At 40.8% G+C, this 27,809-nt stretch overlaps 1 protein-coding gene across 1 annotated transcript; it reads left to right on the top strand.

Moving 5' to 3' along the window:
* The first annotated feature begins 674 nt into the window (after positions 1-674).
* On the top strand, positions 675-26,758 carry GNA13 (G protein subunit alpha 13). The gene is made up of 4 exons (XM_075110905.1): positions 675-1,043; positions 3,025-3,251; positions 20,301-20,351; positions 24,900-26,758. Exons 1-4 carry the CDS (start codon positions 761-763, stop codon positions 25,470-25,472), a joined length of 1,134 nt encoding a protein of 377 aa, XP_074967006.1. The 5' UTR covers positions 675-760; the 3' UTR covers positions 25,473-26,758.
* The last annotated feature ends 1,051 nt before the right edge of the window (positions 26,759-27,809 follow it).

Genomic DNA, 27,809 nt, shown 5'->3' with positions numbered 1-27,809 from the left:
TGAAGAGTGGGATTTTCAGTCCTTGCTTATTATTTGCTCTACCCCTCGTGTGAAGGGTTGCAAACTTTTAGGAAAAATTTACTGTTAAGCACTTGAAAATACTGTCTTTCTTTTAACTTAGTAACAGATAAAAAGTTCCACTAGCTTTTTATCACTCTGCCTGCGTACAGCCCCCATGTGAGGCCCAGAATCGGTGTGTTTGTTCAGACTGGTGCCACATCCCAGCACTACTGGAAAACTCTTCTCAGACGAGCAAAGAGGAAGTACGTGCCAAGTTGTTCAAAGCGTTTTAACGAAACTATTTTCTTTTTGTACCGAGAACAAAAAACTGCTTAGCTGGCAAGCTCCATCCTGCCCCCCTGACCGTGGGCTGACCTCCCCCGGCCGCTCGCCTGTCAGCTTCCCTGCAGCGGCTGGCGGGGCCGTGGCGGAGGTGGCCGCCTGAGCCCGGGCCTCGTTTTCCCCTCACGCTTCGCCTCGGTTAGGGCGGCGAGGGCGGCCCCGCCGGTGAGGGAGGCGATGGCAGCGGCGACTGTCCCCTCCCGCCATTTCCTGTCAGGAGCCGCTCGTGGGCGCGGCTGCCGCCAAGGGCGGGAGCGCGCCGCGGTCACGTGCCTCCCCCTCCCCCGGGGCGGACTGCCGAGGGGGAGGGAGGGCGTCACCCGGTAGGGCGGGGCGCGGGCGCGCATGCGCGGGCAGAGAGCGGGCTGGTGCGGGCCGGGCCGGGCGGCCGCTCCCCTCGCTGGCAGTGCTCGCTAAGATGGCGGACTTCCTGCCGTCGCGCTCCGTGCTGTCGGGCTGCTTCCCCGGCTGCCTGCTCACCAGCGGCGAGGCCGAGCAGCAGCGCAAGTCCAAGGAGATCGACAAGTGCCTCAACCGCGAGAAGACGTACGTGAAGCGCCTCGTCAAGATCCTGCTGCTGGGCGCGGGCGAGAGCGGCAAGTCCACCTTCCTCAAGCAGATGCGGATCATCCACGGGCAGGACTGGGACCGGACGGCCCGCGAGGAGTTCCGCGCCACCATCTACAGCAACGTGATCAAGGGTGGGTGAGCGGCGGCGGCGGTGGGGCCGCCCCGTGAGGCGGCGGGCCGGCGGCCGGCGGGGGGGCTCGGGGCGGGGGCGGCGGGGGGGTGCGGGTGGCGCCCTCAGGGCAGGCCGTCCGTGGGGCCGGGGAGGACCGTGGGGTCGCTGCCTCTTCCCGCACGGTCGGTGCTTTCGTTTCGGGCGCCTCACTCTTCCTCCCCCCGGCGTGGAGCGGCCCCGCAGCGGGCCCGCGGGATGTCACCCCTGCCCTGGCCGGGCGTCCCCCGCGGCGGGCGCTGGCCCGGGTGCGGCCCGCCGCGCTGTGAGGGCGGCCTCGGCTCTCGCCGCGGGAGCAGCGGTTTCAGTCGGTAAGATCCCGAGCCTTGCCATTTCCTGGTAACGCGATCGCAGTAATGAGCGAAAGTGGATGGGGGGAAAAGATGCACCTGAAAGTGCGTGAGGATGAGACGTGTCCTGCGCCTGAGGAAGCGCTCCCCGGACTTCGCTTCAGTGGGATAAACTTTGCCGTCGTGTTGGAAACTAGGCTGACACATCAGTTAACAGAAACCCACACACAGAGCCGCTTTTCATAGATGCGTTGCCAAAACCTCCACACATGGTGTAGGAGTGGGCTCCTGATTTCATTGCTGTCATCCTCAATTAATTGGTCATCCTTACTTATTTTCTCTCTCTAAGCTAAATCGCTCATCAGATTTTCGGTTTGGACTGTGTAACCGTTGGAAAAAGTCTTAACTAAGTTTCTCAAAACAGCAAAGCGTTGTCAGACCTTGGCCCTGCTCTTGAAGGGGGCCGAGGTCTAGTGATTCTTTAAGAGAATTGGTTTACAGAATTGTTCACGAATCAAGCTGGGAAAAACTCTGAATAGGGAAGCAGTAGAAATCACGAGCATGGACATTGACCAGATTATCGTTTATTAGTAAAGTAAGGTACTTCCTACTTCTCAGAGAGTATACATGTACAAACTGCAGATCTATCTGGGAGGCTGCTTTTCTGCAGTCATTGCTTTCAACAAAAATTATGGAAGGGGAACGAAGCTTGGGGGGAAAAAAAAAATCCTTTGGCATTAAACAAGTATGTTATTATACAGTCGTTTGTTACTACATCTTAATTTCCTTGTGTGTCTCTCTGCCTTTACAGTTGCTTATTCTTACTGGGTTTTTTTCTTTTTTATTTTTTGTAAGTAAATTTAGTACTAGAATTCATTTTTCTGCATTTCCTTTTTCAGTATGATCACAATGTGTTTTTTTTGTTTTGTTTTTAAATCCTGTATAAGAGATGCTTAATAATACTCTGTTTCTCCTATAGAATATTTACCAAAACAACAACCAAAAGTGTGGGAAAGTCTTTAGGTGATACAACTTCTTCTGCACTTCAACAGTAAAAACATACTTCTTGGAAACAGCTGTGATTTTAGTAAATATTGTCTTCATATCTTTGAAAATGTTAAAGGCAATGGTAACTCTCTACAATTAGATATAACTAGATACCAAGTTAATAGGAATACAAAGACTAGGAAACCTTAAAATAAGCTGTCAGATATTTTAACATGTTCTGAAATAAGCCTTTAAACATACTTCATTTGTTTTGTATTTGTGCCAGGTAAATTAATGACTGCAGGTCGGCTCTGGAGATCAGAGGCATACATATCTGCAAGACAGCTTGCTTGGTAGCACAGATCGGGCATTTAGTAATTAAAAATAGTGCTTTTTCAAAGGTTAGATTTGTGCTATGGATATTATACTGTTAATCATGGCTGTGTGTTTCTGATAGCAAATATCTGAGTTTTGACGTTACCTGAAAATGTAGCACTTGAGTAGATTTTTTTTTAGAAGCTTTCTGATTTCCTACTGGGTGAATAGTCCTATTGAGCTTTGATTGTACAGAGTAAGTGCATTGTTTGAATCTTAGCATATTTGTAGGTTAGTGAAATAGTAGATGCTGAGAAACTCTAATTGTTATGCTCTTTCATGTTGTTAAAGGTGTGAGAGTCCTTGTAGATGCCAGAGAGAAACTTCATATCCCTTGGGGAGATCCTGCGAACCAGAGTAATGGAGATACGATGATGGCGTTTGATACTCGGTCAGTCACAGTGGTGCAAGGCATGGTGGAGACGGCAGTTTTTCTACAGTACCTTCCAGCCATAAGAGCTCTCTGGGCGGATAGTGGTATCCAGCATGCGTACGACAGGCGCAGAGAATTCCAGCTGGTAAGATTTGTGTTTCAGTGTTCTTAACTGAGAGTGTTTGAGTCTTGTTCCTGTGTTGCTTTTCCATAAAACAACTGATCAAGTGGCCTCCTTATGGATCTTAAGCATTCTTGAATGGTAGACACTTACACTGTGGTATTGCAAACAGATGCATTTAGCTCCTTTACCCACCTTTTTTAAAAAATATGAATAATAAAGAGCTGCTGACATAATTGTCCTCATTTCATATGTGAGAAAGCTGAGGTATAGAGGGCTTTTATGTTCTGTAATAAAGCTGGTACCTGTGTAGTGTTTTTTACCATACGGTTATTTTTACCCTTTGTTAACTAGCGCCATCGACTTTAAAATGGCTTGCAATAGAGGAAATCTTAATAGTAATGTGATTTTTAAGAAAAGATATGCATGGGTTAATGAGAAGAATTTAAAAACCACTCCCTTCTCTACTCCAATTTGGGCAGTCTAGCAAACATTCCCTCTGTATACTTCCTGTTTAATTTTAAATGTCTATGTTAATACTCATGTAATGAGATTTTTTTTACATTGAAGTTCTCAGCTGCAGATGGAGTATACAATTTAATAGTAGGGCTGAGATGGAATATACAGTTCAGTAGTGGTGTGGGAAAGGAAAAAGAAACACGCCTTGATTCTTGAGCTGGAGCTTTAACTGTCCGCGATAGCTGAAGTCCCTTTGCACCATTTCCATGCAAATGCTGCAAAAGGAAACGAAGGCTTTAAGTTAAATTTGCTGTTAATTGGCTCATAAACTTGTGAGTAAAGGCCAGTGGCATTGGGTTTTGTGGGGATGGAGGTTGAGAACCTTAAAATAGATTAAATCTTTTCTTCTTAGGTCTCTTAAACATAAGTGGCTTTGTGTTTTTATGTCTTAAAAATAACCTTTGTGTTAGTGTGAATCTGAACAATAGCCGATGATGTCTCCTGTTGAGCTATTATGAATGGTTGTGTAATCATACTCTGACTTAAACAGGTTGTGTAAATACTCTATAAGTATGTATTGCCATGATCATGGCATTTCTTCCAGAGATTGCAGAATGGGCAGGTGCTCGACTAGCCTATCACCTGCCCAGCCTAGTTCTGAGCTATGTAAATAAGTTTCTGATGAGACCTGTTGCTCCTTGCATTTTGCCTTCAAACTGACCATAAAAGGGTAATTGCTCTACTGGAGTCAAGACCCTTTTCTGGTGCAGATGTGACTTCTAGTCATATAATTGCTGTGCTGGAGTGATCTGTTTTAAAATCCGTTAAATTTTTTTTTGTCTCTGATTAGGCATGTTTAGTGACTTCCGGCTAAGTAGCAAAGAAAAGAGGAGCTATTACTATTCTGTCGTCTTGAGTATCTGAGAAGTAGGTTCTTTCCATAACTGAAGCATGTGCAGAGTTTCACTCTGAGTAGGATCTGAAGAATGTGTTCTTCTGAATCCGGCAGAAAAAAACTATTGCTTTCTTTTGGAAATCCCTAAATCTGTATAATGTTCTCTGCAAAAATATATATGGATCGTGTTGTGTTTTAGGCAGAACTCAAGGATATTTTTTCAAGTGCTCTTAATAGTTGATTACTGTCCTAATACTAATTTTCGAAAGTAAGGTAACTGCTTTATTTATGCTTATATTGCTTTATTTCCTAAATCCTTTCAAAATCTCAGCCTGCGATGTTTATGCAAAGTTATAAACATGAAAAAAAAAAAAAAGCTGAATGATGTCATTGTATTGAGTGCAAGCAGTGTGATTAGTGCTGGCCAAGCGTGAAGTCTCAGTTTTACCCCAGTAAGCTTCCAGCTTAAGCTGTGATGGAGCTCCATGTGGGCGGCAGAATGGCAGAATGCTCCTGAAAGCAGTATGTATTTTTGCTGTACCTGCTGAGAGGCTTTGTGAAAGAGCGTTCAGAGAGTTTAGATACATGCTGTAATATGGAAGGAAGACACAAATGATTAAGGAGGGAGTGACAGGCATAGCCGAGTTAGGGGGTAGAGTAGGGGGAAGTTGGAAGAGATGCAGATGGTTCAGTTGTGTCTGAAGTCAGGGTTCAAGACTGAAAATTATTGCATTGTAGAATGGAGTAGAACGGAGAATAAGAGAAAAAATACTGTTCTACTTCCAGTTCAAGTGCTTGTGGCAAAAAATGTAATGAAAGGAGAGATGTCAGCAATCATTAGATGAGTAGGAGAGAGGGAAAAGTGTCATAAAAAAAAGCTGGGACTGAATGTGGTAGAGGAGGAGTATTTGACTGGATATACTTCTTTTCAGAGTGCTGAGTAAGTTTAACTTTTTTCACTGGACCAAGTTTGACATCACTGAAAAACATGGCTCATATTAAGAGAGCACAGGCAGGAGTGCTGCGAAAGTATTGTTTATCATGGGAATAGGACACTTTTGGGGCAAAGGTAGAAGTGAGCAAATGAGGAACAGAGCAGTGATGGATAAGGAGTGAAAAATGTCAAAATTTACATAGAAATTCTGGAGGAAAAGAAGCAAGAGAGTATCGTTCTAGAAGCCATTTGTGGCTTGGACAGATAGGAAATACAGAGAAAGAGTGTTTAAGATGAAAGTTTCTGCGTGTATATGGTTAAAACGTAGATATATGTGCAGGTATGGGAGATCATTGAACTCTTCTTGCCTTTTTTTTTTTTTTCCCCCTCCATCATCTTACACTTACAATGCCAGAGATGATGCTCGGAGCCTAAAGAAACAATGTTGTCTTTTTATAGCAGCATAAGAGGGGGAAAAAACAGAACTTGGTCATATTTTAATGGAATTAGAAATCAGCATTTCCATGACTAGTTCACTGGAGTGTTCTTCCGCATTTCGTTAACTTCAGTGGTCATGGGGATAGTCAATATGATTTATTTTCCTCGGTATAAAAATTGGGGCCTTCTGGCCACTAACAGCGGTATTTATGAAAATTCATTAGTTCAAGCTTGCGTAGTGCTTTTAAACTGGAAAGAGCTAATTACAGCTTAGGAGAATACATGCCACTTCCATACTTTGCAGGTGGTTAATATTATAATCCCTCGAATTCTATTACAAACCAAAGTGACTCAGGTGACAGTTCCACTAACACAGTTAACTAAAGGCTATTTTGGCCCTGCAGCTTAGTCAGTTTCTGTAACTTACACTTAGGATTCTGGTCATCCCTAAGCTTCCTCTCCTTCATCTACCGAGCTTATTTTTCCTATGGCTTCTAGTCAGGTGGCAAACATGGATTACTTACGGAGTTAGTCTGTATCAGCCTAATGCTTTCTGACATCTAATTACCATTGCAGATTTCTCATTGCAGGTTGATTTCTGGTAAAAATCTCCTGAAATGACTTGGATAAACACACCCATTATCTTAATTCTACAACATGCAAACCGATTTAACTAGAAATTTCCTCACTTTTATATTTATACTTCTGAGCTGTTCAGTTACATGGTTGTAATGGTTTGCCGTTCTCATTGAGATTTGCTTTGAGGCGCTGGCAGCTGGGGAATGTCCAGTGCTGGTGCTGCGTATCTAGCAAGTAAGAGCACAGAAGAGTGGGATGAGAGCCGAGTTACTCAGATGCGTCATAAGCTTTAAATGTGTTAAAGGTTTGTTCTTTGTAAAGATAACTTTTGGGTGGGTTTGGAAGTTTGCTACCAGCAACTGCTGATCTTCAGATAGATATTTTGCCCTACTTGCAAATTTCACTGAATATTGGTGTGGGTTTTTTTAATGTCATGAACCTGCAATGCGCAGGGGCAGTGATGACACTTTATTCTGTCGGCATTTGCATAGAACTGCAGACATAGATGATATACTAAGGATGATAGGATGTGCATTTACCTCTGGATCCTGTTTACTTCTGTGACATGTCTGCAAGTGCTAGATCAGATTATAGAAGACAGGAAAAGGCGTGTTCAGCTTGAAGTTCTACTGCTAGTTTTGCTGCAGCTTCTCTGTAGTGTTTTCTATTGCAGAGTAGTCTTTTTGGAGAGTGTTCAGCTCTCCAGTTCCTGGAAGATTGTATTTTATCTTAATTCTGGTTGGGTGTTTCTGGGTTCTGTATCTGAATACAGGTGGGGCTGTTGAACACATGAGAACATTAAATTAGCTCTCCTGGAAATTGTGAGTCCTCAAACGGACACTGCAAGACATTAGCAAAATTCACCATTCCTTCAGGTGCATAGGCAACGTGTCCTTGAAACGTGCTTGGTTATAGAGTAATGACCCTGCAGAGGTCAGTGGTGTTTGAAGCCAGACTAGGCTGGCAGATGTCAAGGTCTTCCTCTTTCTCAAGCATGCCTGCCCATCTGATGAAACAGTTGTGAGGTCAGTCCTTCAGCATTTCTGTGAAGTCACAAGCATCAAACCTGGAAAAAGAGTATCTTACCTGTCCATTAAAAGCATCTACACCATATTTGTGATGCTGAATTTCAGAAGCCTTTCAACAACTTATGCCCTCTGTAATGTGTTGATATTCCTCTCGGTATTCATCCTCTGCAACCTCCCCACACCCCTAAGTTGGAGGGTAGAGATGTCTTTCCCCCCTCCCTTTCCCAGATCTCCTCTTGGTTCTGGGATTGGGTGGTTGGTTGTCCTGCTCTGTTTCTGTTTGAAGTGTGTAGGTGGTGACTTTATTGGGATGTGCATGAGTGCAGAAACTGTTGGTAGAAAGTTTCTCAGACTGATAGAAGAATCTTCATTACGGATATGAGAATCGGTCACCTAGCGTTTCTGCAAACACGTGCATGGACTATTTGGGCACCTAATCATATAATTCAGAGTTACTTTATTTAAATACAATGTTGTAGTTACACTGAATATTGCTTAAATTTTTGTGGGGAAAACCAAAAAGCTGCTGCTTTATCTGTGTTGAAATATAAACTATTTCCCCTCTTTCCCCAATCAATAGGTCTGCCAAACATGAAATGACAAGATGGCATGTGTACAGTAAGCATGACTCCTTAAAGCCCTTAGGAAGGTTAGAGCTACTTGCCGTTTTTCAGCCTTTACGTGAAAAAGGTTTATCAAAGCTTGTTGCTGTAACTATGAAAAGCGCTTTACAAATTTATACTTAAAAATGAGTCATCCAAATCCTCAGAAGAGACTCAAGGTCCTTGAGGATTTGCTGGTTTTTCTGCCCCAATGACAAGATAATGCTGGCTTTGGGTTTGTATTAATAAGGCTCCATGTAAGGTTTAGAACTAGAGTCAAGCAGTAAGGAGGTTTTTGAGTTTCCTTATTCTTGGTTTGTTGGCAGAAACCTTTCAATGTGTGTACTAGTGCTTTGGTAATGGGGATTGACTGTAATATTTTAATTGATCTGAATCATTGTCAGGTGAATTTTTGTACTAATTTAACACAAAGTGCCTTTTTTATCATTTTCCAAATCGGGATTAGGACTTCTGTTTCAGCCTTTGTTAGTTACTGTGCTTTGAAAGGCTGTTTCTGGGACTGCCTTCTTCCCTTTCCACCGTTCTTCCTTTCCTGCCTGCTGGCTTTTCTTGTTAGGAGTAAAATATTGAAGTGTTTGGAGAGTGATGCTCTTGTATTGCCAATGGATGCTGTAGCACAAGCTGGTCTGTTTTTACTGAAGAACATCTTTGCCATAATTTTTTTCTGAATGTTACTCTCCTCCTTTTTTGCTACTATTATTTTTAAGCACAGGTGCAGCTCTGGATTGAGAGGGCTTTCAGTGGGAGCTATCTTGATGTGGACATTACCCCAGCATGCAGGTGCCATGCAGAAGCATGCTGAGTTGTCTTCCAACCAAGAATGCTAGCTAGCAACTTCTTGGAGGCCTGTGTGCTACACTTTGTGCAAGTGTATATTTTCTGTGTGGTTTCAGTGCAACCTCTGAGGATGGAATTCTTAATTCAAACTTGTACCAGATACCTGTTTATGGGGAACCACTGCTTTTCAAATGCAGACTTTCACAATACAGTGTGGGAGCAGATCAATGTGTTCTTATACTCTGTCTTGGAACAAGCTATGTCGTGTTGATAACCGTGTGCCTTAGCTTCCTAAATGTTTTGTTGCAGAAGGCTAAAAGTGAGCTACCTTTTGCAAAAAAATTGGATTTCTGAAACTGAGCCTTGATTAAATAAAGGTGAAATATAAGTGTCCTTCTGAACGTGCTGTGCGTGACGACAAACTCTTCAGAGTTCAGAGGAAGAGACTTTCTCACCCTTTCACATCTTGAATGTGTGAACCTGTTTTCAGCAGATTTTTTAAAATTGGTGCAAATGTGTTAGATGAGCTTTAGCTGCTTCTGCAGCTTAGAGTGTAGCATGAGACCTCAGTACAAACATTCATTCAGAGCCCATTTCCTTGCTGGCTATTAACCTGCAAGATACTATGTGTTAGTACTGGTAGAACTGGCTCATTACATTACTTCGCAGAATTTAAATGCAGCAGTGGCTACACTGTTCTGTGTCCCTTTAGGAATGACTTAATAAATAAAGCCCAATCTACACTACAAAGTCCCCATATTCATGGCTGTCAGCAAATCTCCATGCTGGCAAAACATGTGGTATGAATGCAGCTGTGATCTTCCATCTATATAGGTGAAATTAATTTTGCACCTAAGGCAAAGAATACGGAGTGATCTTTTTCATATGTTAATATGGAATCCTTTAGGGTTAAGGTGCAATGCCAGGGGCAGCGTTGATTTGTGCTGCTGTTCCCTAATTTGAACTTACAGTAAGAAGACTTCAGCCTTAGAGGCTAGTTAGGTCTGTTCTCACTGAGCGCGTATTACACTCCGATTGTATTTGGATGGCTGTTCTGGCTGTCTTTATTGACCTAAACTTCAGTTCATGATAAATGCTATTTATATGTTCTGAGTTCATGTGGTAGCTGAGGAAGGTGCTTAAGAAAATGTGAGAAACCCCAAGCGCAGCTGAATTTGCTACATAAAAGCAATAGAATAACTGTTCTAGTGTTTCACATAGAAAGCAAGATAATCTCTTGCACAGTAGACACAGCATTGTGTCTACTGGCACTTTTTTTTGGTAAGTATCTAAGCTTACCACAAATCAGTTGAAGGTGCAGAGCCTGCCGTTCTGCAGAACAGCGAGCTGTGTCACTGGCAGTGCTGATGGAGTCTAGCTGATACCAAGGGGTATCTTGTATTGCCCTGGAATATGAAGCCTTTGTTTATACCTTAAAGGTGAATCAATGTGTCATAGAACACAATATTAATGTGGAGGAATTTTAAATATAGAAAACACTCTGAATTCTTTGTCACCACAGTAACTGACAACCTCAGCTACTCCAGAGAAGAAAATTTTTGGACTATTAATAGGCAGTGAGCTGACTTCTACAACGATTAACTCACTGTACCATGCTGCACACCTCTCCATCATGGCCATTCGTGCCTTAAATGTTTTCCCAGTACTTCATAGCCTCCTCAGTTAAAATAACTGGAATGTCATGCTCCTTTTCAGTGACTTAACCAAGGAACTGAAAAGACCCCAAATTTTTTTTTATGGATGAGAAGCACAGGAATATGTAATTATACATGAGTATCTGTATGTTTTTCCTTTGTTTAATGATGCTGGAGAAATCATTTTAAACAAACTGACGGGAGTCTCGGCAGACTGCCTGGAAGCCCTTCTCACTGGGCCTATGATGATGTTTGATCACCCACTGGTGACCAACTAAAGAGGATGCAGAATCTTCAGGTGAGGAAACACAGTGAACTGATACCAGCTGTAATTCAGTGTCTGCACAAAATAGTGTGTAACAAAAAAAACAAACCAAAACAAAAAAACCCCAAAATCTCAGTGCGGGCTCATCTACTAAAATTTTACATGTGGATGGTATTGGGACCTTCAACTGTTTTCACTAGCAAACAGTTATATCCTTGCTCTAGTAATTAATTTTTAGTGCTTCTATTTTTAGTTAATTTCTAGTACAAAATTGTACAAGTGATGTGAAATGTTTGCAGCCTCTTGGATTTTGCTGCTGTTTAGGGAGTCTTGTGTACTGTACTGTTACTTTGAGTGCTTTAGACGCAGCTTTTACTAATTTTTAAAAACACTAACATTTATGTAATGATACGTGTAGATCTTTCACAAGACCTAGTAAATGATCACTGAATCTTGTCAGGTAGCTTGTAACAAGAGCTGATACATTAGTATGTCACTGTTTGCAAACAAAATACCAGAAATTAACTGAAATGGATTCTGCTAATTGAGGCAGAGGAAGGAACTAAAAAGCATTTGGTCATCTAGATTTCTGATGAGGCTGAAATAGGAACTGAATGTGCTTTAAAACTGAATTCTAGTGATACTTCAGTGCATGCAGTGGTACATAGTTTAGGGTTCTGATTTTGAAATGTTGTGATTTAGTTTACAGAGTATGTAATAAGGGGATTCTCAAGCATCTTAAAGTTCAATATGGTCGGTTCCAGTCCTGATATGTTTCCACATGCCAAATATTTGTCATGTTTTTGGGAGCCTTTGCTGGTCTTGTACAACTTGGAAACAAGTAAAGCTCTAAATAATGGATGGCAGATTTGCAGACTCACTACTGCTTCAGTGTTAGATTAAATGCAGTTTGAGTTGCAAACACATGAAGTCATGGAGCCAGTGGGTCAGTGCACTGAAAGAAGAGCAAATGTTTACAGTCTGGTTCCAGTCTGCTTTGTGTGCAAAACATCTAAAGTTTATATACATGCTTCCCAGAGTGTAAATAGTAATTGGGAGGTGGCTGCTTCGTCTTGGTTAGTGCATGTTTTCATGTGACTTCTGTGTCTGCATGTGTGCCGTGACTTGGAAGATCTGTTTCATCAAGAAATTTGAAAATCTTTTGGAAAGTATCGGTGTCTCTCCTAAAGTAAACTTTCTGGGAGAGGAGTGTGACTTGTAAATACTTACTAAGGGAGACAGTAAAAAGGTCTTCGAAGAAAGTAAGTGCACCTGATCTTGTGGACAGCATATCCTAATTTGCTTTCATGGATTAATTTCTGTTTGGGTTCTGGCAAACAGGAGCATCTTCATTAGATGCTCTGGTTCAGCATCTGTTTTGTTCCCTGTGCCATTTATTGCATTTCTTAATGTGGCTCTGATCTCTAGAAGTGGCTGCAGTAAACTTGAGTTTGCTTCATTTTTGGAAGCATTGATGATCCTAAGGAAAATGACACACCAGGACAAATATGGTATGTTTCTAGGGTTCTTAACTGTGGGAAAGAGTCTCAGCAGACTTTTGGGTTTTGCTCTTGAGTTGTACAAATGAAATATTACTTCATACAACTCAAATCTATGCAGTTTCTTAAAATTCTCAGCTGTTCGTAGAGTACATCCCGGATTGGAAATATGCTAACAGAGTGCCTTGCGTGGAAGAAATTGTAGTTTTGTAGGCTGTAATAGAATGGTGTTTCATGCCTAAAAGCTGTAGGGAATTTTCATCTTTTTAAGCAAGTTTTGTTAAGAATCTGGCAATTACATCCCTTCTTCAGGAGAAGGGAGGGATACCTAGCTAAGAAAAATGAAATTGGATTTCTTCCCTCTTAGGAAAGTCATTGAAAACTGGAACAGTTTGCTCCGCAGTATACTAGTATGTGGATCGATTTCTGCTTAGTGCTTGATTATGTCTTCATTTGGTTAATTGGGATAGCATGTTTTATCTGAAACAGTGGAAACACTCTACTGATTGGAGTAAATCTGAGTCTGAATTGTGTAAGTGTATGAGGTGCTTTGAAGGGTAGTGCAAAACTGAATTCAGTTTGCAAGAAGGAGAAACAGCTGATGCTGAGTCCCTATTTGGAGTACTTAGTTCTAGACTGACTTGTGCGTGGCTTGGCTTACCTCCCCTCTTTCACGCGCAACTGTTTGGGTACGGCAGCCGTAGCAGATGCTCCTGGGTAGCCAGCAGCCTGCAGATGCTGCTGGGTAGTTGTAGTGTAAGAGCTCAGGTTGGCGTGCTCTGTCTTCCTCCATTTGTTATCCACATTTTGAGAATTATGGATTAATTGGATTACATGGTGAATAGGGGATAATAGATTAAAGGGATATTATTGGGTTAAAACCCTTCTTAAACCCCTTCACCTTTCTTTAATGCCATTATGTGAGATAAAAATGTCAGTCATGAAATAAACTTAGTGTGACTCCTTCCTTTTTTGGTGCTTTTGTAGCTTCATGCTGTTGAGCACCCTCCACCCAATTTGATCCAGCTGCTACCAAAAGGTTTTACAAAAGATAACTTCTGTGAGTCAGAATTTCAACCTTTCCTTTTTTCAGGGCAGATAACTTGTGTGACCAAATGCAGGACAGGTTTCACTTCTATGCCACATGATGCAGTTCTGATTGCTTTGAAGAAAGTCAAATACAACTTGAGGTGCACGCAGGAAGTGCTTAAAAGCGGAAATAGGATAGTGCTCTCAGAGGTGGGATGACCTGTGACGCATTTGTGATGCGTGTTGGTGAAGAGCAGGATTATTTTGCGCTCGATAAGGAAATGTAGTCTGTATCTGAAACTCTCGTCTTACAAAGAAGTGGCAATTAACCCAAATGCACTTAAATCTGATCTGCTCATTTTCAAAGATAAAATTTAAATGACTATTCAGATGGCTGAGCTGGAGCAAAAGAAGCTAGGAGATCCTGAAATGTCACATCTTGACACATGGTATCCATGCTTCAGCCCTTTTAAGGATGGTCCATTAAAGTTTCCAGTGGCAGCAGTGCCATTTTAAAGCAGTTTGCGCTTCCTTCTTAGGGAGGGAGGGATTAGTTTGACAGGGAGCTGTTGGCTGGTCTGCACATGGCTGCAGTAATGCTCATGTGGGCATTGTCCCATTTGGGGACTGCTTTGTTTTGGTGGGAGTGCCAGTTTATGCTGGTTTTAACATAACTTTGGCCTTAACTAATCCTTAGAGAAAGGATGCATACTTCTCTCTGGGAAATGTGTTTTGTGTTAGCACACTATCAAATATTTTGACCCAGACTGGAGTTTGGTAAGTAAATACACTGTTGCTTACCTCGACACTTTCCTCTAAATACCTTTAGCACCCTTATTAAAAATTAGTTATGATACATGGTTATTGTAAACTGCCAAAACACTGCTCATGAAATTGCCGCTTAAACAGAGAGCGCTGTATCAAGCGTTAGAGTGTAGGAGTGGCAGTTGTTTCCCAATTTGTTTCCCCTCACCTTAGGAGATACTAAGCAAGTTGCTGAATTGCTGCTATGAAATAAAACAAGTATCTAGTTTTTAAATTTAGTTCCTTGTATAAACAAGTTATAGGTATGAATGTGTAGCATGTTTGAAAGAGGAATCCTCTTTAGAAAGCACTGGAGGAGTGACCAGTGAGAGAAATGAATTTGTAGAAACCTGAAAACATGAAGGAAGTAAGATTATTTTATTTACCTACAAATCTGAAGCCAGTAAAAAACCAAACCAGTTCCATGTCTCAACGTAAGCCGTGGTGCAGCTTCTACTGGCCTAACAATCAAGACAATTGTGGATTTGAGCTCAATACTATAATTAGGGCTAGGTGCATTCATGGAATACATGTATCATCTGCCTCTTTTGTGTAATGCTATGGCCATCCTTCCTTTGGGTAGAGGGGAAGGAGGTTGTAGTGCCCTCTAGTACCCTTCCCACTAGGAAATCTGTATTGATTTGACAAAAACACTTCTCCATTAATTATCTCTGCTTATCACTGAAGTTTCAGAAGACTTCTGGTGAAACGTCAGTAGCAGCAGTATTGATTTGCAGTCAGTCGTCTTTTGAATCAGCTTGGGGTGGGGTGTCAAGAAAATAAAGGTTAGACTCTTCTCTCTGGATTCTCGCCAAAATCCTCAGATATGGATTTATCTGGATTAAGCCTCTAACAGGAAAAAAAATATACATGATGAAGTGTATGCTATAAGGATTACTAGGGTGTTGTAAGATGTGGAATTTTAAGGCTATGATTATTCCTCCATCATCTTTCTTCCTTCAAGCTGCTTTTCCCATTTTATGGATGGTTTGGTTTGTGTGTCAATTTAGGCATGTATATGCCAGCCTAAAAACATTGTAGTTTTGTAGTTACCTGTTATTCTAAACTAGGCTTTTAAAAAAAGCTTTTTTTTGCTGCTGTTCTTGTTTGTTTGTTTGTTTTGTGGTTTTGTGGGTCTGTTATTAAATAAAATAGGAAATCTTTGTTTCTCTTTTCCCAGAAATTCAAGTAAGGTCAGAGGAGAAAATGTTCAGAGGTTCCTGTAATTCTAATCTAGAGTTACTAAGTTATATCTCCTATTTTCTTTAAATATTGGATTTGTTCCTTCAGATACTTAATAATTCTTGTCAGTTCAGTATGTTCCACTGAACTTGCAGCCAAATGTAGATGGTTTTGATAAATTGTACATTTCTTTCTTTAAACCTTATGATGACTAAATCTGTATTTGATGCTTTTTTTCTCTCTCCTTTTTTTTAAGTGATTGCTGTTGGAAAAAAATGTAGTGTCTGTGTTCCCCTAGAAGAGCTAAAAAGCCGTTTGGCTATACTAAGGTTTCAACAAATCATATTTAGCTTGCTGACATTGTTTTCATGGAAACCAAATAAATTGGTGCCACTTCCTGGGTTTAAAAGATGTGTTCATCTGTTGCGTATTTCTTGTAGTCTTTTTTTTCTTTTTCCTCCCCAAAAATATTTTTGTGGTTACTTTGCTTTAGGCACTAACTAGCAACATTTTAGACAGTAATCTTTTCTGTGCCATGTTTTGTTTATGAAAGATAACTAATCTGGTTCACTTCAGAAGACCACACAAGGAGCAACAATGCATTATGGGCTTATAGGTAAATGACCAATATGTGCTGTAATCCTGTCTTTGTAGAAAGAGTGCGTTACATAAAACTTGAGATGATTCATTGTACAGGCACAAGCAAGACTAGTTAAAATAAATGCAGTGTTGTAAGGGAAGCTGTTGCCTTGATAAGAATACGATTTAGTTGTAATTTCTTGTAAATCACTTGTATGTTCATGATGAAATGACTTGCCTTGGCTTTCTTCAGGAAGGATCACAAGGCTCCAGGAGGCACACAAGCTGTTTTGAATCAAACCTTTCTGAAAATGAATACATGACAGTTATGAATAAAGTTATTTAACAGGCAACTTCCTGTGGTTTACATGCATTTCTGAATCAGGAGATTGAAGGGTTGCAGCTGAGATGTGTATACTCCATCTGAACAAAAAAAGGCCATCTTCTACAAGCAAAGTGATTGCTTAAAATATGATATTCTGGTATTATTTATTTCAATACTGTATTGAGAGAGCAAAAGTGTAGTCACCTGACACTGGAAGATTTTGAAGCTAATGTGTAGGCCATTAATTCTGTTGTACTGGGGTGTGTTCAAGAAGTTTGCTTCATTGCAGTATGTCAACCTGCATATGAGAAATGCGCTCAAGCGTGTGTTTGGCTTTGTCACTTCTATTGGCATCTTTGGGCCTGTGCTTTAAGTTAAGTAGAAGGAAGTGGGCAGCAGATGAGCAAGGCCCAGCAGTATGGTTCCTGCAGCATAACATTGGTAACCTTCAGCCACACTTCAGAAGTCTGCAGTTCAGAACTGCTCTACTGCAAAAAGGACTTTAGAGGCTTTACCTGCATTTAAAAAAAAAAAAAAAAAAAAAACAACAAAAAAACCAAACAAACAAAAAAAGCAAACCCAAAAGTTTACTTGTGGCTAATTTAAGGTCTTTGCATGACTATACTTTTTTAACTAGATCTTTAAATCAGAACATATTGGAGAACTATAAACTTTTCTAATGAGGGTAGATCCCACAGTTTTTCGGTCTCCTGTTGGCTTTGTCATTGGTGTGGCTCCTTTGTGGCGTGACTGCAGGAGATTGACAGCTGCAACAGCCACGTGACGGGCTGGGTGAGGTGAGCCACACTGGAGTTAGTGGGGCAGAGTGGGGAAACCCAGTTTCTTTTTTCTAGTCATCTAGGGTAAACCAGAGAGTTTACAGTTTGTCTGAAGGGAAATTTTAGAATGCAACAACTGTCTGTTGAATACAGCCATGTAAATACAGCCACTGTCACTGATTTACGGAGTGAGATCTAGTTCTGTATCTAATATCAAGAAAAAGCCTGGCACAGAAGCTGCCTTTGAAGCAGGGTGGTTGTACAGGGTTGTGAATAGATCATTTTCTTACTCGCTTTTAAAAATTGATAGCGTTAAGGCTTTCCTTGGTTGTTGTGTGGTAGGTTTTTCAGTGGTTTTCTCTTCGTTATTGCATAAAATACATAGGTTCACCCCTTTGGAAAAAGATAGGCAGTCTTGTTTGGTTGCTTTGTAATGGCACCTTTTTGAAACTTGTTTAGAACGGGTCCAAACTCTTCAGTTCTACAGTAGTGCATCCCGATAACGATCTGTTAGTTGTGGTAATTTGCTGTTCAAGAGTATCTGTAGTTAGCAGAGCTTAGTCTGCTAATACAAAGATGTCCAGGTCAGAATATTACCACTAGTCAAGGCTTGTAGCCGTATGATATGGAAGGGTGTCTGGAATGTGATGGAAGAGCAGATGACAAATTTGAGGCTGTTGTATGTTCCTGATGCTATTCAAATTGATAAAAGCCAATGACGCAACAACTTTTATCCTCAGTTGAGTCATGTTGATTGCTCTTGCTTGGTGTGTCGTATTAGTTGTCTGAATAGATTTTCATGAGGGAAGAACGCAGTGACTGAGCCGAAGATGTGGAGGAGGGCAACTGGTATGTTACTACCTTATTAATGGTATTATGCTTGTAACTGATTGCCTTTATAGCTTAATCTTTTCAGTTTCAGAATGGCCACCTTAATATTTGTCTGCCATTGACTTTGATACGTGACGGCCTAGACAACTAAGCAGTCTTCTAGGTGTGCTTCCTGGCAGTTACTTTACTGTTGGATATGTGGCTCTAGAGCATTGCTGTTGCTGCAGGCTGAGATATTTTGCATTTGTGTTTTCAGGAAATCCCCTCTTTTGGGAAGCTGCTTCTGGGGGTGTTTTGTGACCTTTACAGGCTGTGGCTTACTTGTTTGCTCCAACTGCTCAATCCATTGCAGTAGCAGTAAGCCCTGGGACTTAAAGGAGAGGTGGTAACTCATGCATTCCAGTACTGCAGACTTAATGCTTCTTTAGGGAGTAGGCATTGCTGTAAGTAGCACAAAAAAGAGCTGTCTAAGGTTAAAACATACGTGTGCATGCACACGCACACACGTACATACAGCCTCTGAGGTATTCTAGAATAAATATCTCCACTTAATGAGTCTGAAATCTGGCTGATTTGTACATAGTCCTGTGGGGGAAGGAGGGTTGCCAGCTCCTACTAGGACCTAAAAAAGAAATAAAGTCTGACCTTAAACTTTATTTTGTCTTAACATCCAGCTACAGACAGTGGTCTTTGTACCTGGAAGGCCTGAATTCTGATCTTCTGCTTGGGAAGCTGGATGGATTAGTGCATCACAGTTGTGTGTTTTTATTTTCTGTGAAATAGGAATGCTTTTCCCCATACACTTTCCTTACAGGATTGAGGCTAGAATAGATTTCTGAAGTGCTGAAAAAGATGTAGATGTAAAATACTGCCATCATAGCAATCAGTTGCTTGCTGTGTGCCGCCAGGCTTTAAAATGGTTAGTGTTACTGCTGCAGCTTGTCACCCGAGAAAATCGGTAATGTTAAGCCAAATAGAAGGTAAAATAAGGTAGAAAAACTGTGTTGGACTCTTTCCCTGCAGGTATGTCGAGCACAAGGCATGTTTCAACCAGAGTCCCAGTCTTGCCTAATTAAAAGTTGAAGTTCAAATTGCACGCTTAAAGGTGTGGTGTCTACTTGTATTATGTAACTTATTTTAGTACCTAGAAAACTTGCAAAGGTACCTGGCTTATGTGTCTGCCAGAACCCTTTTTTGGACTGTTATTTACCCTATCCTACTTTACTGCTGCTTAGATGGCACAGTTTAATACTGAGGTTTGATAGTCTTCCTAGATAAGTTTGCAGAGTTCAAATTAAGTGAGGGGAAGTCATTATCAGGGTGTAACTCCTGTTCTAATTCACTTGTCTGGCTTAGATGTAGTCACCCCAGCCTTGGATGCTTCTTGAATTTCTCATCAAGAAAATTCAGTTAGAATTCTTGCTCTTCCACCAGCAGAGTGAAAACACAGATGGTTTCTTTTCTGTATTTACTATAAAGTAAATAAGTTACAGCTTAGTAATCAAGAGCTTTTGAAAGGAAGGGTGTTTCTGCTTCTGTGATGATGCTGAGAATCTTTAAAAGGTGCTACTTCCCGTTGCAATAAATTTAATCAGTACGTTACCTATTGGAAGTGAACTCGGGTTCAGCAGCATCCTTGTAAAAGTTCTTTTATCCCAGCTGGATTTCTGGAGAGTTGACTGTAGTTCAGGCTTACAATAAAAAATATCTTTAGTTCCACATTACTGGAGGGATTAAATGCTGCAGTTACTGTTTGCAAGGACGATGATGGCTTGAATCCAGAAGATTGCCTGTGTAGTAGATGTGATGCACTATGGCAGCATGGAGCTCTGTTCGTTACTCCCAAAGTAAGGAGTTCTTGTCCAACTTGGTCTCTGATAGGAAAGTTCAGTAAAATGCTTCATCTGTTGTGCTTTCTCATGCTCTCCTCTGCTAGTCATTTGCTGCACTCAGGGAAGGTACCCCTACGAATGGGATTGCATGGCAATGCAGTTATAAATTATCTCCAGTGATTAATCCCTGTACTTGAATGCCAGTATGTGCAGACACTTCAAAGGGTTAAAAGAATTGAATGTTTCTTTTCATAATGAAAGTGTGGTTGCTTCGTTGATACTCCCTGTGGATAACACTGTAGGATTTATTTAGCAATTCTAAATTTGGAAAGAATTTAACTATTACTAATGTGCCTACCTATGCTTTTAAGCTTGAATATTAAATGGGCTAAAATACAATGTCAGTTGTGTTCTTACAATAGCTGCTTAAAAGAATGGTAGTGATTAAAGCTTACAACACTTAAATCTAGATTTTGGTAAACTAACTGGATTTTAGAATGTAATCTATTGGGATCAAGTGTGCCACTTTATTTAAATATAACTGTTTGCTTTGTTTTTAGGGGGAATCTGTAAAGTATTTCTTGGACAACTTGGATAAACTTGGAGAACAAGTAAGTTGGGTTTTTTTCAGTCTTGAGTTTTAACTAGTCTCTGATCTCTGGGTTTTAAACAGATGAAATGGGATTAATGGCTACTCAAATGACTATCTTTAGTTACCTTTGACTGTCCCATTATCTCAGCAGTTTATCACTGACATGTCAAACACACAGGGCAATGTAAGGGCCAAGAGACTTTCTGGAAATAAAACTTCTGTAGAAATTGAACAAAAAACAAGTTACAAATGCATGTTGAGTTGGAAGACTTTTAAAGTAGCACTTTGACACTAATTGATACCCAAAAAATTACTGCTTTTGTTTTTACATATCCAGTTAGGATCACTAAGTTAAATCAGTGCACAGGTCATTTGTACCTTTCTGTAGTATCTACTTTAAAATAAGCAAACTTGGTACAGAATAAAACATGTTTTCTCTGGGGCAAAAGCTGAAATTTCTGTAGACTACTTTGATAGAAGTGTGGGTTACTGCTTGAATAATGAAGTTGTGTGCCGATACTCATTAGTCCTGTATTGCAGAAATGGCATGTGGAAAAACTGCCTTTAAAATGGGATGCTAGGTTGAACTCCAAGGGGAGGCAGTTTCTCCATGGTCATTTCCAGCTGATGGCTAGCAAATGATGAAGGAATCCAAACCACTTCAATTGAATCCTGTTACATCGTGCTTAATTTCATGTTTCTTTTTCTCTTTAACAGATAAAAATTTAATTTTAAGCCAGACTATTTTTCTGCTTTGAACTGTCATTTTTCTAACTAGAGCACTGGTGGTCATCTTGCAGAATGCATACACTTCCTGGATATCTTGCTTGAGAACTCCAGCACTCACTCTCTGAGTTTCTTATTTGGTCTTGATTTAGAAGGCAATATGAGAACTGCACTCACTTTAATGAACTGCTAAACTTTCTGCTAATGATGGCTTTCTCATAGTGTTTGAATCCAATGCTGCTTTAGTTTCAAAGGTTACACACACACACATATATATTTGTGCACATTTGGGTAAAGATTTTTGCAGCTTCTTTTCAAAGTTCTTTATTTAGAAGCTGTGGTCCATTCTTTGATTAAAGCATGAAACTTGAAGTCACTAGGTTTTTTTATATTTTTATATACACACACACTTACTGTAGGTCTGATGTTTCTGTGGGAACACTGAGCTCTGAATTACAGCTTTTCTGGTTTAAAGTTAGACCAAAAGGTGTTGAGATACAGAGGGACTCTGTGAAAGACCTGGTGTCATAGAATATGGTCTGTTGTCTATTAGGTCTTTGTGGAAAAAGTGCTAGCTAAGTTTTGTTACTAAGCAAAAGATTTGATGGGTTCTTCTGGTTTATTCTTATCTATATGCAAGATTTGTCTAATGATTATTTCCCCAAACTGTATTAATTTAAGTATTTTACTGGTCTTATCTGATACAACTGGGCTGGCCTGCAACTAAATTGCTTAAACAGATAGACCTGCGATTCATGTGCTTCTTGCCAAAAGGGAGCTCATGATAACAGCGTGTAGGGAAAAGAACTTCATGTTCAAATTTAATCAGATCAGCAAAACGAGAGTGGCTGGCTGGCATAGGCACATGGGATCAGTTGGGTTCCTTGCAACTGTGTGTTGTTATTTCAACTGCCAGTGCTGACTGTATGTATTCAAAATATCTCATAGCTTTCCATGTTGTGATTGGATCTTATTCATGCCTTAAATTCTAATTTTAACTAGGCAAACAGTGACATGGTAGCCAAAAAAGCTACCTGATAACCAGAAGTAGTCTGTTAGAAGAAAGCAGACTGTAGTGAATTTGAAGAAGGAGATAATTCAGGAAGAAAGCACACGTTCAGAGACAATATGTATCCTTGGGAAGAGCTGCACAGAAAATAATAAAAAGCTAGCATACCCCTGCTGCCCCTAACACCAACACCACCCACCACCCCCACCCCCACCCCCCCCCCAAAAAAAAACCAAACAAAAAAGAACAAGCAACCAGAACAAAAAAAAAAACCAACAACAAAACAAACCAAACCCCCACAACCCCACCCCAAAATGGAAGAAGGTGAGAAAGAAAACAGTCCACATGGAAGATTGGGTCAAGTGTAGGAAAGAAGAGCGTGCTTGGGATGCTTGCAGGAAAAGTACCGATTGACAACCGTGAAACATTGAAAGGATTTCCAAGATAATAGTGCCATCCAAGGAAAATATTCATCTAATGCTGCAGTCTTCAGATATGGAAAATGGGATCAACAGTGGGAGAGGAGCTAGTTCAGAATTACTACAGCGGCAAGCAGCTAGTATCCCAAGGATCGGGGCAAAAAGAAAAAACATAATCATCCTTCAAAAAGATAACTAAAATAGTGGGAGATTTCTTAGGAGGAGTTGTATTTATTTTCCTGTAGCCAAATGATGGCTGTATACCAAGCACTTGACTTCCGGTGCACTCACTTGCAGTGTGTTGCATCAGGGTAGCCATTATCTGGTATAAAACATGGTAGGTCTTCACCTGAAAGGATTGTATTTGTGGTTGCAAGTGTGGAAGCTTTCCTAAGACTTTCTGGTTTTGTTCTGAGAACTTGACACTAACTTCCTGAATAGCAAAAGATTATACGTTCCAGTCTGAAAGATGGAATAAGTGTTGAACCTGTGATGTTCTCTTGCCTAAATGTTAACAGTCAGCTTTACTCAAAATCCCTTCCTGTGTGCCCAGTGACATTTGATACAGTTGTTGCTCTGTTCCTCTGACTGTTCTCCTGCTCTAACAATTTTTGGTAGAAAAGGCCCAAGATCAATGCAAGAAATAAAGAGAAAAATCTTACTACCCTTTAAAGTTGCTTCTTTTAATCAGACAAGGGGGTGGCAGCACATGTCTTGCTCAGTTTGGAGGGAATATAGTACTGCTTCAGCAGTTCAGCTCTCCTGCAGATTTAGGTGGTGCAGGTTTTGGATGTGTAACAGTACTTCAGCAAAAAGTGCAGGGTGGGGAGCTTGTGCTTCAGAGGGCTGCTTTGTAATTTGTGCCATGATAAAAATCAGTGCCTTAGTCACTGGCAGCTCAAATAAAGAAACCTGGGAGTTCAAACAAAACGGTCTCTCTCTAGCTAGTTACACTTTTGAGCTCACATAGTAAAGCAGAGTGATCCTTGAGTTTTTGGAGCATAGCACTCACTTCATGATTTTAAAAATTGCTTTCTTAAAGGCTGTGGATCAAACTTGCCCAGCTGCCTTAAACTTGGAATACCAGTATTTGAATTGCCATGTAGTTGTGTGTTTGTGCACCTCGCACCAGCTTGTTAGTTGAATCAGACTTTCTGGACCATGGTCTTGCATATCTCTATAAAAGCTCCAAGTCTGGTAACTGGCAGCGTCAAGGGAACATTGTAGATTATTCATTAAGAGGAGACTAAAATTCCAGCTCTGAAACCTAAATCATTCTCTCTGAAGTTGTGAGAAACGCTGGAAAAATATAAGAGTTTCCATAACAAACGAACAACAACCCTTTAAGCTTCAGTGCAGACAGCTGTCTGTTGATCTGATCTTTAAATAGCAGAAAGACTTGGACCGTATGCAAAAGTGTAATTCTAAGAATGACGAAATCGCCAATATGAGTCTTGAATTTCATGCTGTCGAAAGCATGAACATAAGAATTCTTCCTGTTAGCATCTGCATCCGTTGATGATGACTGTTCATGTAACAGTCAAATAGTGTGAAAAAAAAAGACCCCAAACAACCACTTATCCTGCCTATTTAATTCTAGGGGAAAAGGCAGGCTGGAGAACTTCAGGGTACAGCTGTCTCAGGTGCTTTCCTAGGCTGTACTACTGGGGCAGGGTTGCTGTCCTCAGCTGCCTGTTTCTTCTATTCTACTAACTGCACAGTATGTTTTGGACAAAACTGGGCTGTGTGAGCTCACAAGTTGCCACACAGCTAATAGAATTGACTTTTTGGACCGATGCAGCTGGATGCAACAGATCATGGCACAAACACGGTAAGTTGCTTAGGTTTTGCTTTTCTGGCATAATTGATTGCCTTAAAAATTACTTAGTGGAGCAGCTGTTTTTCTGGAAGCAGCCATGCAGCATGCACAAGAACATGGGAGGAACTGAGTGCCCACTGCTAGAACGGGATACTGCTGTGTTGCTGATTTAAGAAACCTGTTTTACACCCCATTTGCTGCATGGCAGTGTTGGCAGCCAGCATGTTCCCCAGCTTTGTGGGAAGAGAATGGATGAAGCATAATGTCATCCAGAATGAGGGAAACTGGCGTGAGGAACTGATGGTATACCTCTCAGGTTGTTTATGGATCCTTGTCATGTGGCAAATGGAAAGTTTCAGTTCTTTGGGGTACATGTTTTGATTTAGTATTGCGCGTGTTTTCTACTTTGGACTTCAGATTTTTCCATAATGCTTCAGCGTTAGAATATAAATACACAAACCTGTGTATATTTATTGAAAACATCGAGCCGTTCCTCTGCGAGCTTCTCTCTCGATTACAAGTCAGCGGTGATTACCATGCCTGTGATACGTATCCTAATTGGCAAACTCTCCTTTTTTTGTTTTATTTTTTTAGGATTATCTTCCCTCACAGCAAGATATACTGCTAGCACGAAAACCCACAAAAGGGATTCATGAGTACGACTTTGAAATAAAAAATGTTCCTTTCAAAATGGTTGATGTAGGTGGCCAAAGATCAGAACGGAAACGTTGGTTTGAATGCTTCGACAGTGTCACATCGATACTCTTCCTTGTTTCCTCGAGTGAATTTGACCAAGTGCTTATGGAGGATCGGCAAACAAATCGCCTTAAGGAATCCCTGAACATTTTTGAAACAATAGTCAATAATCGGGTTTTCAGCAATGTCTCAATCATTCTCTTCTTAAATAAGACGGACTTGCTTGAGGAAAAAGTACAAAAAGTGAGCATCAAAGACTATTTTCCAGAGTTTGAAGGGGATCCCCACTGCTTAACAGATGTCCAAAAATTCCTGGTGGATTGTTTTCGTACTAAACGCCGGGACCAGCAGCAGAAGCCCCTCTACCACCACTTCACCACTGCTATTAATACAGAAAACATCCGGCTAGTTTTCCGTGATGTCAAGGATACCATCCTTCACGACAACCTCAAGCAGCTTATGTTACAGTGATGTGCAAAAAGACGTTTTTATTTGAGCAACTTTTGTGTGTTATTTTTTTTTTTTTACAAGGAGTTTACAGCAAGAGTAGGGAAATCCAGATACTGTCAGACTTCTTGGTATGTGGCTGAGAACTGCTGCTGAACACATTATTGCCAATTTCTGCAGAAATTCAGGCTTAACCTCTTCCAGTGTAGCTTCAGGTTGAGTCAAGCTGTAATTTTATAGCAGAACTATGTCTAAGTTACCTGTAAAGTGATAAATTTGACCTTTTAAGAACCTGTATATTCTAGAAAATTCATTCCACCTTCAGAATTCCAAGTCCAAACTCCAGTGAAACGGTTGCAATTGTTAGACTGTGGCAGTAATTTAAGGGGGGGAGAAAATTTTTGCATCTAACTTCATTATGAAGACTGTGATACCATAGCTGACTTATGATTTCTCAGGTCTTTTGTTGATTGGAAATCCCATAAATCCCTTGCTGGAATCATCTGTTTGAAGCTAGGATTCCTGGGTGTAATATACTTCCTGTTTAAGTATAAAACTTTGCGTGGGGTTTGGCTAGGACATGCTTTAAAAATACTCAGATTGGGAGCTTCAGACGTACCTGGCAGGAAGTATTAATGCAGGCAGAAGTCTAGTGACGAGGAATTAGTGAATGGCACAGTACACTGTTTCACTCGATTGCATTGTACGTAAGTCTTGGAGCCATGGCAAAGCACAGAGCACTATGATACTGTCCTCTTGAAATTCTGATGTGGGAAGGGGGAGCCAGTGCAACTTGTATTTCTTATCTTCACTAACCAGATGTTACATGTAGGTACCTTACCTGTTCTTGAAGCGCTTTAATATAGCACTGGTTTATTTTTATTTTCTTCATGACTTCTTACAGTGTGCCTCATCGTAATCAATAAGCATTTGGTGATGGATAGAAGTACTTGCAAACCTAAGTGCCTCCTTGCGTTCTGTCCTCCTACAGTATTTTCAGTGGCCTTATGTGAGCATGTGTGTTCCCAGCAGAGGCCTTTTATAGCTGACACCGTGAAGATGAATGTTTTCTTCCGAAAAAAGACATGTCACAGCAGAATGTGCTTCAGCTGATGAGGTCCTTTCTGAGACTTTCCAATTGGGCCTAACAATCCTAAGTGTACTTGAGCCAAATATGTTGCACAGCGTACTCCAGAGTGCTGCTTGTGACTAAGAATATTTTACAAGAAGTTCCATTGCATTTTCACTTATTTATTTATTTCTAGGGGTGGGGGGGTGGGGTGGGGGGGTGTTACCGTTGCCATGTGATTAAACAAAATAATAAAAAAAATACTTGTTGCCCAGAAATCCTCATATACCATGATGTATATGAGAGTAAGCTTGTGAGCTTGTATTTTAAAAGGTAGTACAGCTACCAAGTTTCCCCTGGACTGTAGTGTCATGTAGGCAGTTCAGCTTGCCATTTTTCCCCCATGGAACGGGCCAATTCCTGTGGATTGTGATACTGGCCAATACTTTATTAAATGAATTTTTATTAGCATACTGCACATGTGACAAGTGGTGTGACATAATATTCTCACTGCTTGGAACAGTGTCCCTGCTAGAACATAGGAAAGCTGCCTATCTTCTGAACTTAGCCTTTTACTTACTGTGATTAAGTTGTATTAACATCTCTGTACCTCGTTCTCCTGTCAGTGGAAGGGGAACAGTGCATTTTTATTTAGTTAGGTGCTTTGAAAGACCTCTATTTTTTTATATCATCCAATGATTAGTCATAGATTAGTCTGCAATAAGGCACTATTTAGGGAGAAAAGAATTCTGAAAAGAGCTTGGGAGAAGTCACAGTGCATAATCTAAATATAACGTCTGGGTGCAATGCTGATGTCAGAGGATTAATGTAATCTTTAGATGGGGATATTTAACAGATTTTTGCCTCCTTACTGGATGTGGGTATGATTACTTCTGGTTTGATGTCTTCAGATCATATGTGAGCAGTTCAAAAAGGATGATGAACTAGAGACCTCAAAAAAGTCTAGTGAGGCTATTTAAAGGGTTGGTCAATATGCCTGTAATAGGAGTCCAGAAGTTCTCCATTTCCCTCTTTGGAGAAGGATGACAGGTTGATTTGGTTGAGCTGTATGTGCTACATGAGCAGACGACAAACTTCTGGCTAGTAGCCTCAAAGTCCACTCTGTTGGAAGGCAGAAATTGAACAAATCCAAGCCCTTGTTAGTCAACAGGAGGAGGAGTAGTTTTGGTTTTTTTCTATTCCTGACAGTTGTCTGAACACATTTCTTTTTTGAAAAGAGACTTTGATTAAAAAAATTAATTTGGAGAGGGTCTGTAGTATGTGTTTTGCAG

Source organism: Phalacrocorax aristotelis, chromosome 16 (genome assembly GCF_949628215.1).
Source record: "Phalacrocorax aristotelis chromosome 16, bGulAri2.1, whole genome shotgun sequence".
Lineage (NCBI taxonomy): Eukaryota > Metazoa > Chordata > Aves > Suliformes > Phalacrocoracidae > Phalacrocorax > Phalacrocorax aristotelis.
Note: the sequence above shows the minus strand (reverse complement) of the source record. Positions and strands in the feature narration are given on the sequence as shown.

What these genes read in the sequence shown, in the direction of transcription:
- GNA13 (XM_075110905.1), top strand. Translation starts at nt 761, where the DNA reads ATGGCGGACTTCCTGCCGTCGCGCTCCGTGCTGTCGGGCTGCTTCCCC. An exon ending in GGCGCAGAGAATTCCAGCTG is followed by an intron (nt 3,252 to 20,300) that starts GTAAGATTTGTG and finishes CTTTGTTTTTAG; the next exon opens with GGGGAATCTGTAAAGTATTT. An exon ending in TGGATAAACTTGGAGAACAA is followed by an intron (nt 20,352 to 24,899) that starts GTAAGTTGGGTT and finishes TTATTTTTTTAG; the next exon opens with GATTATCTTCCCTCACAGCA.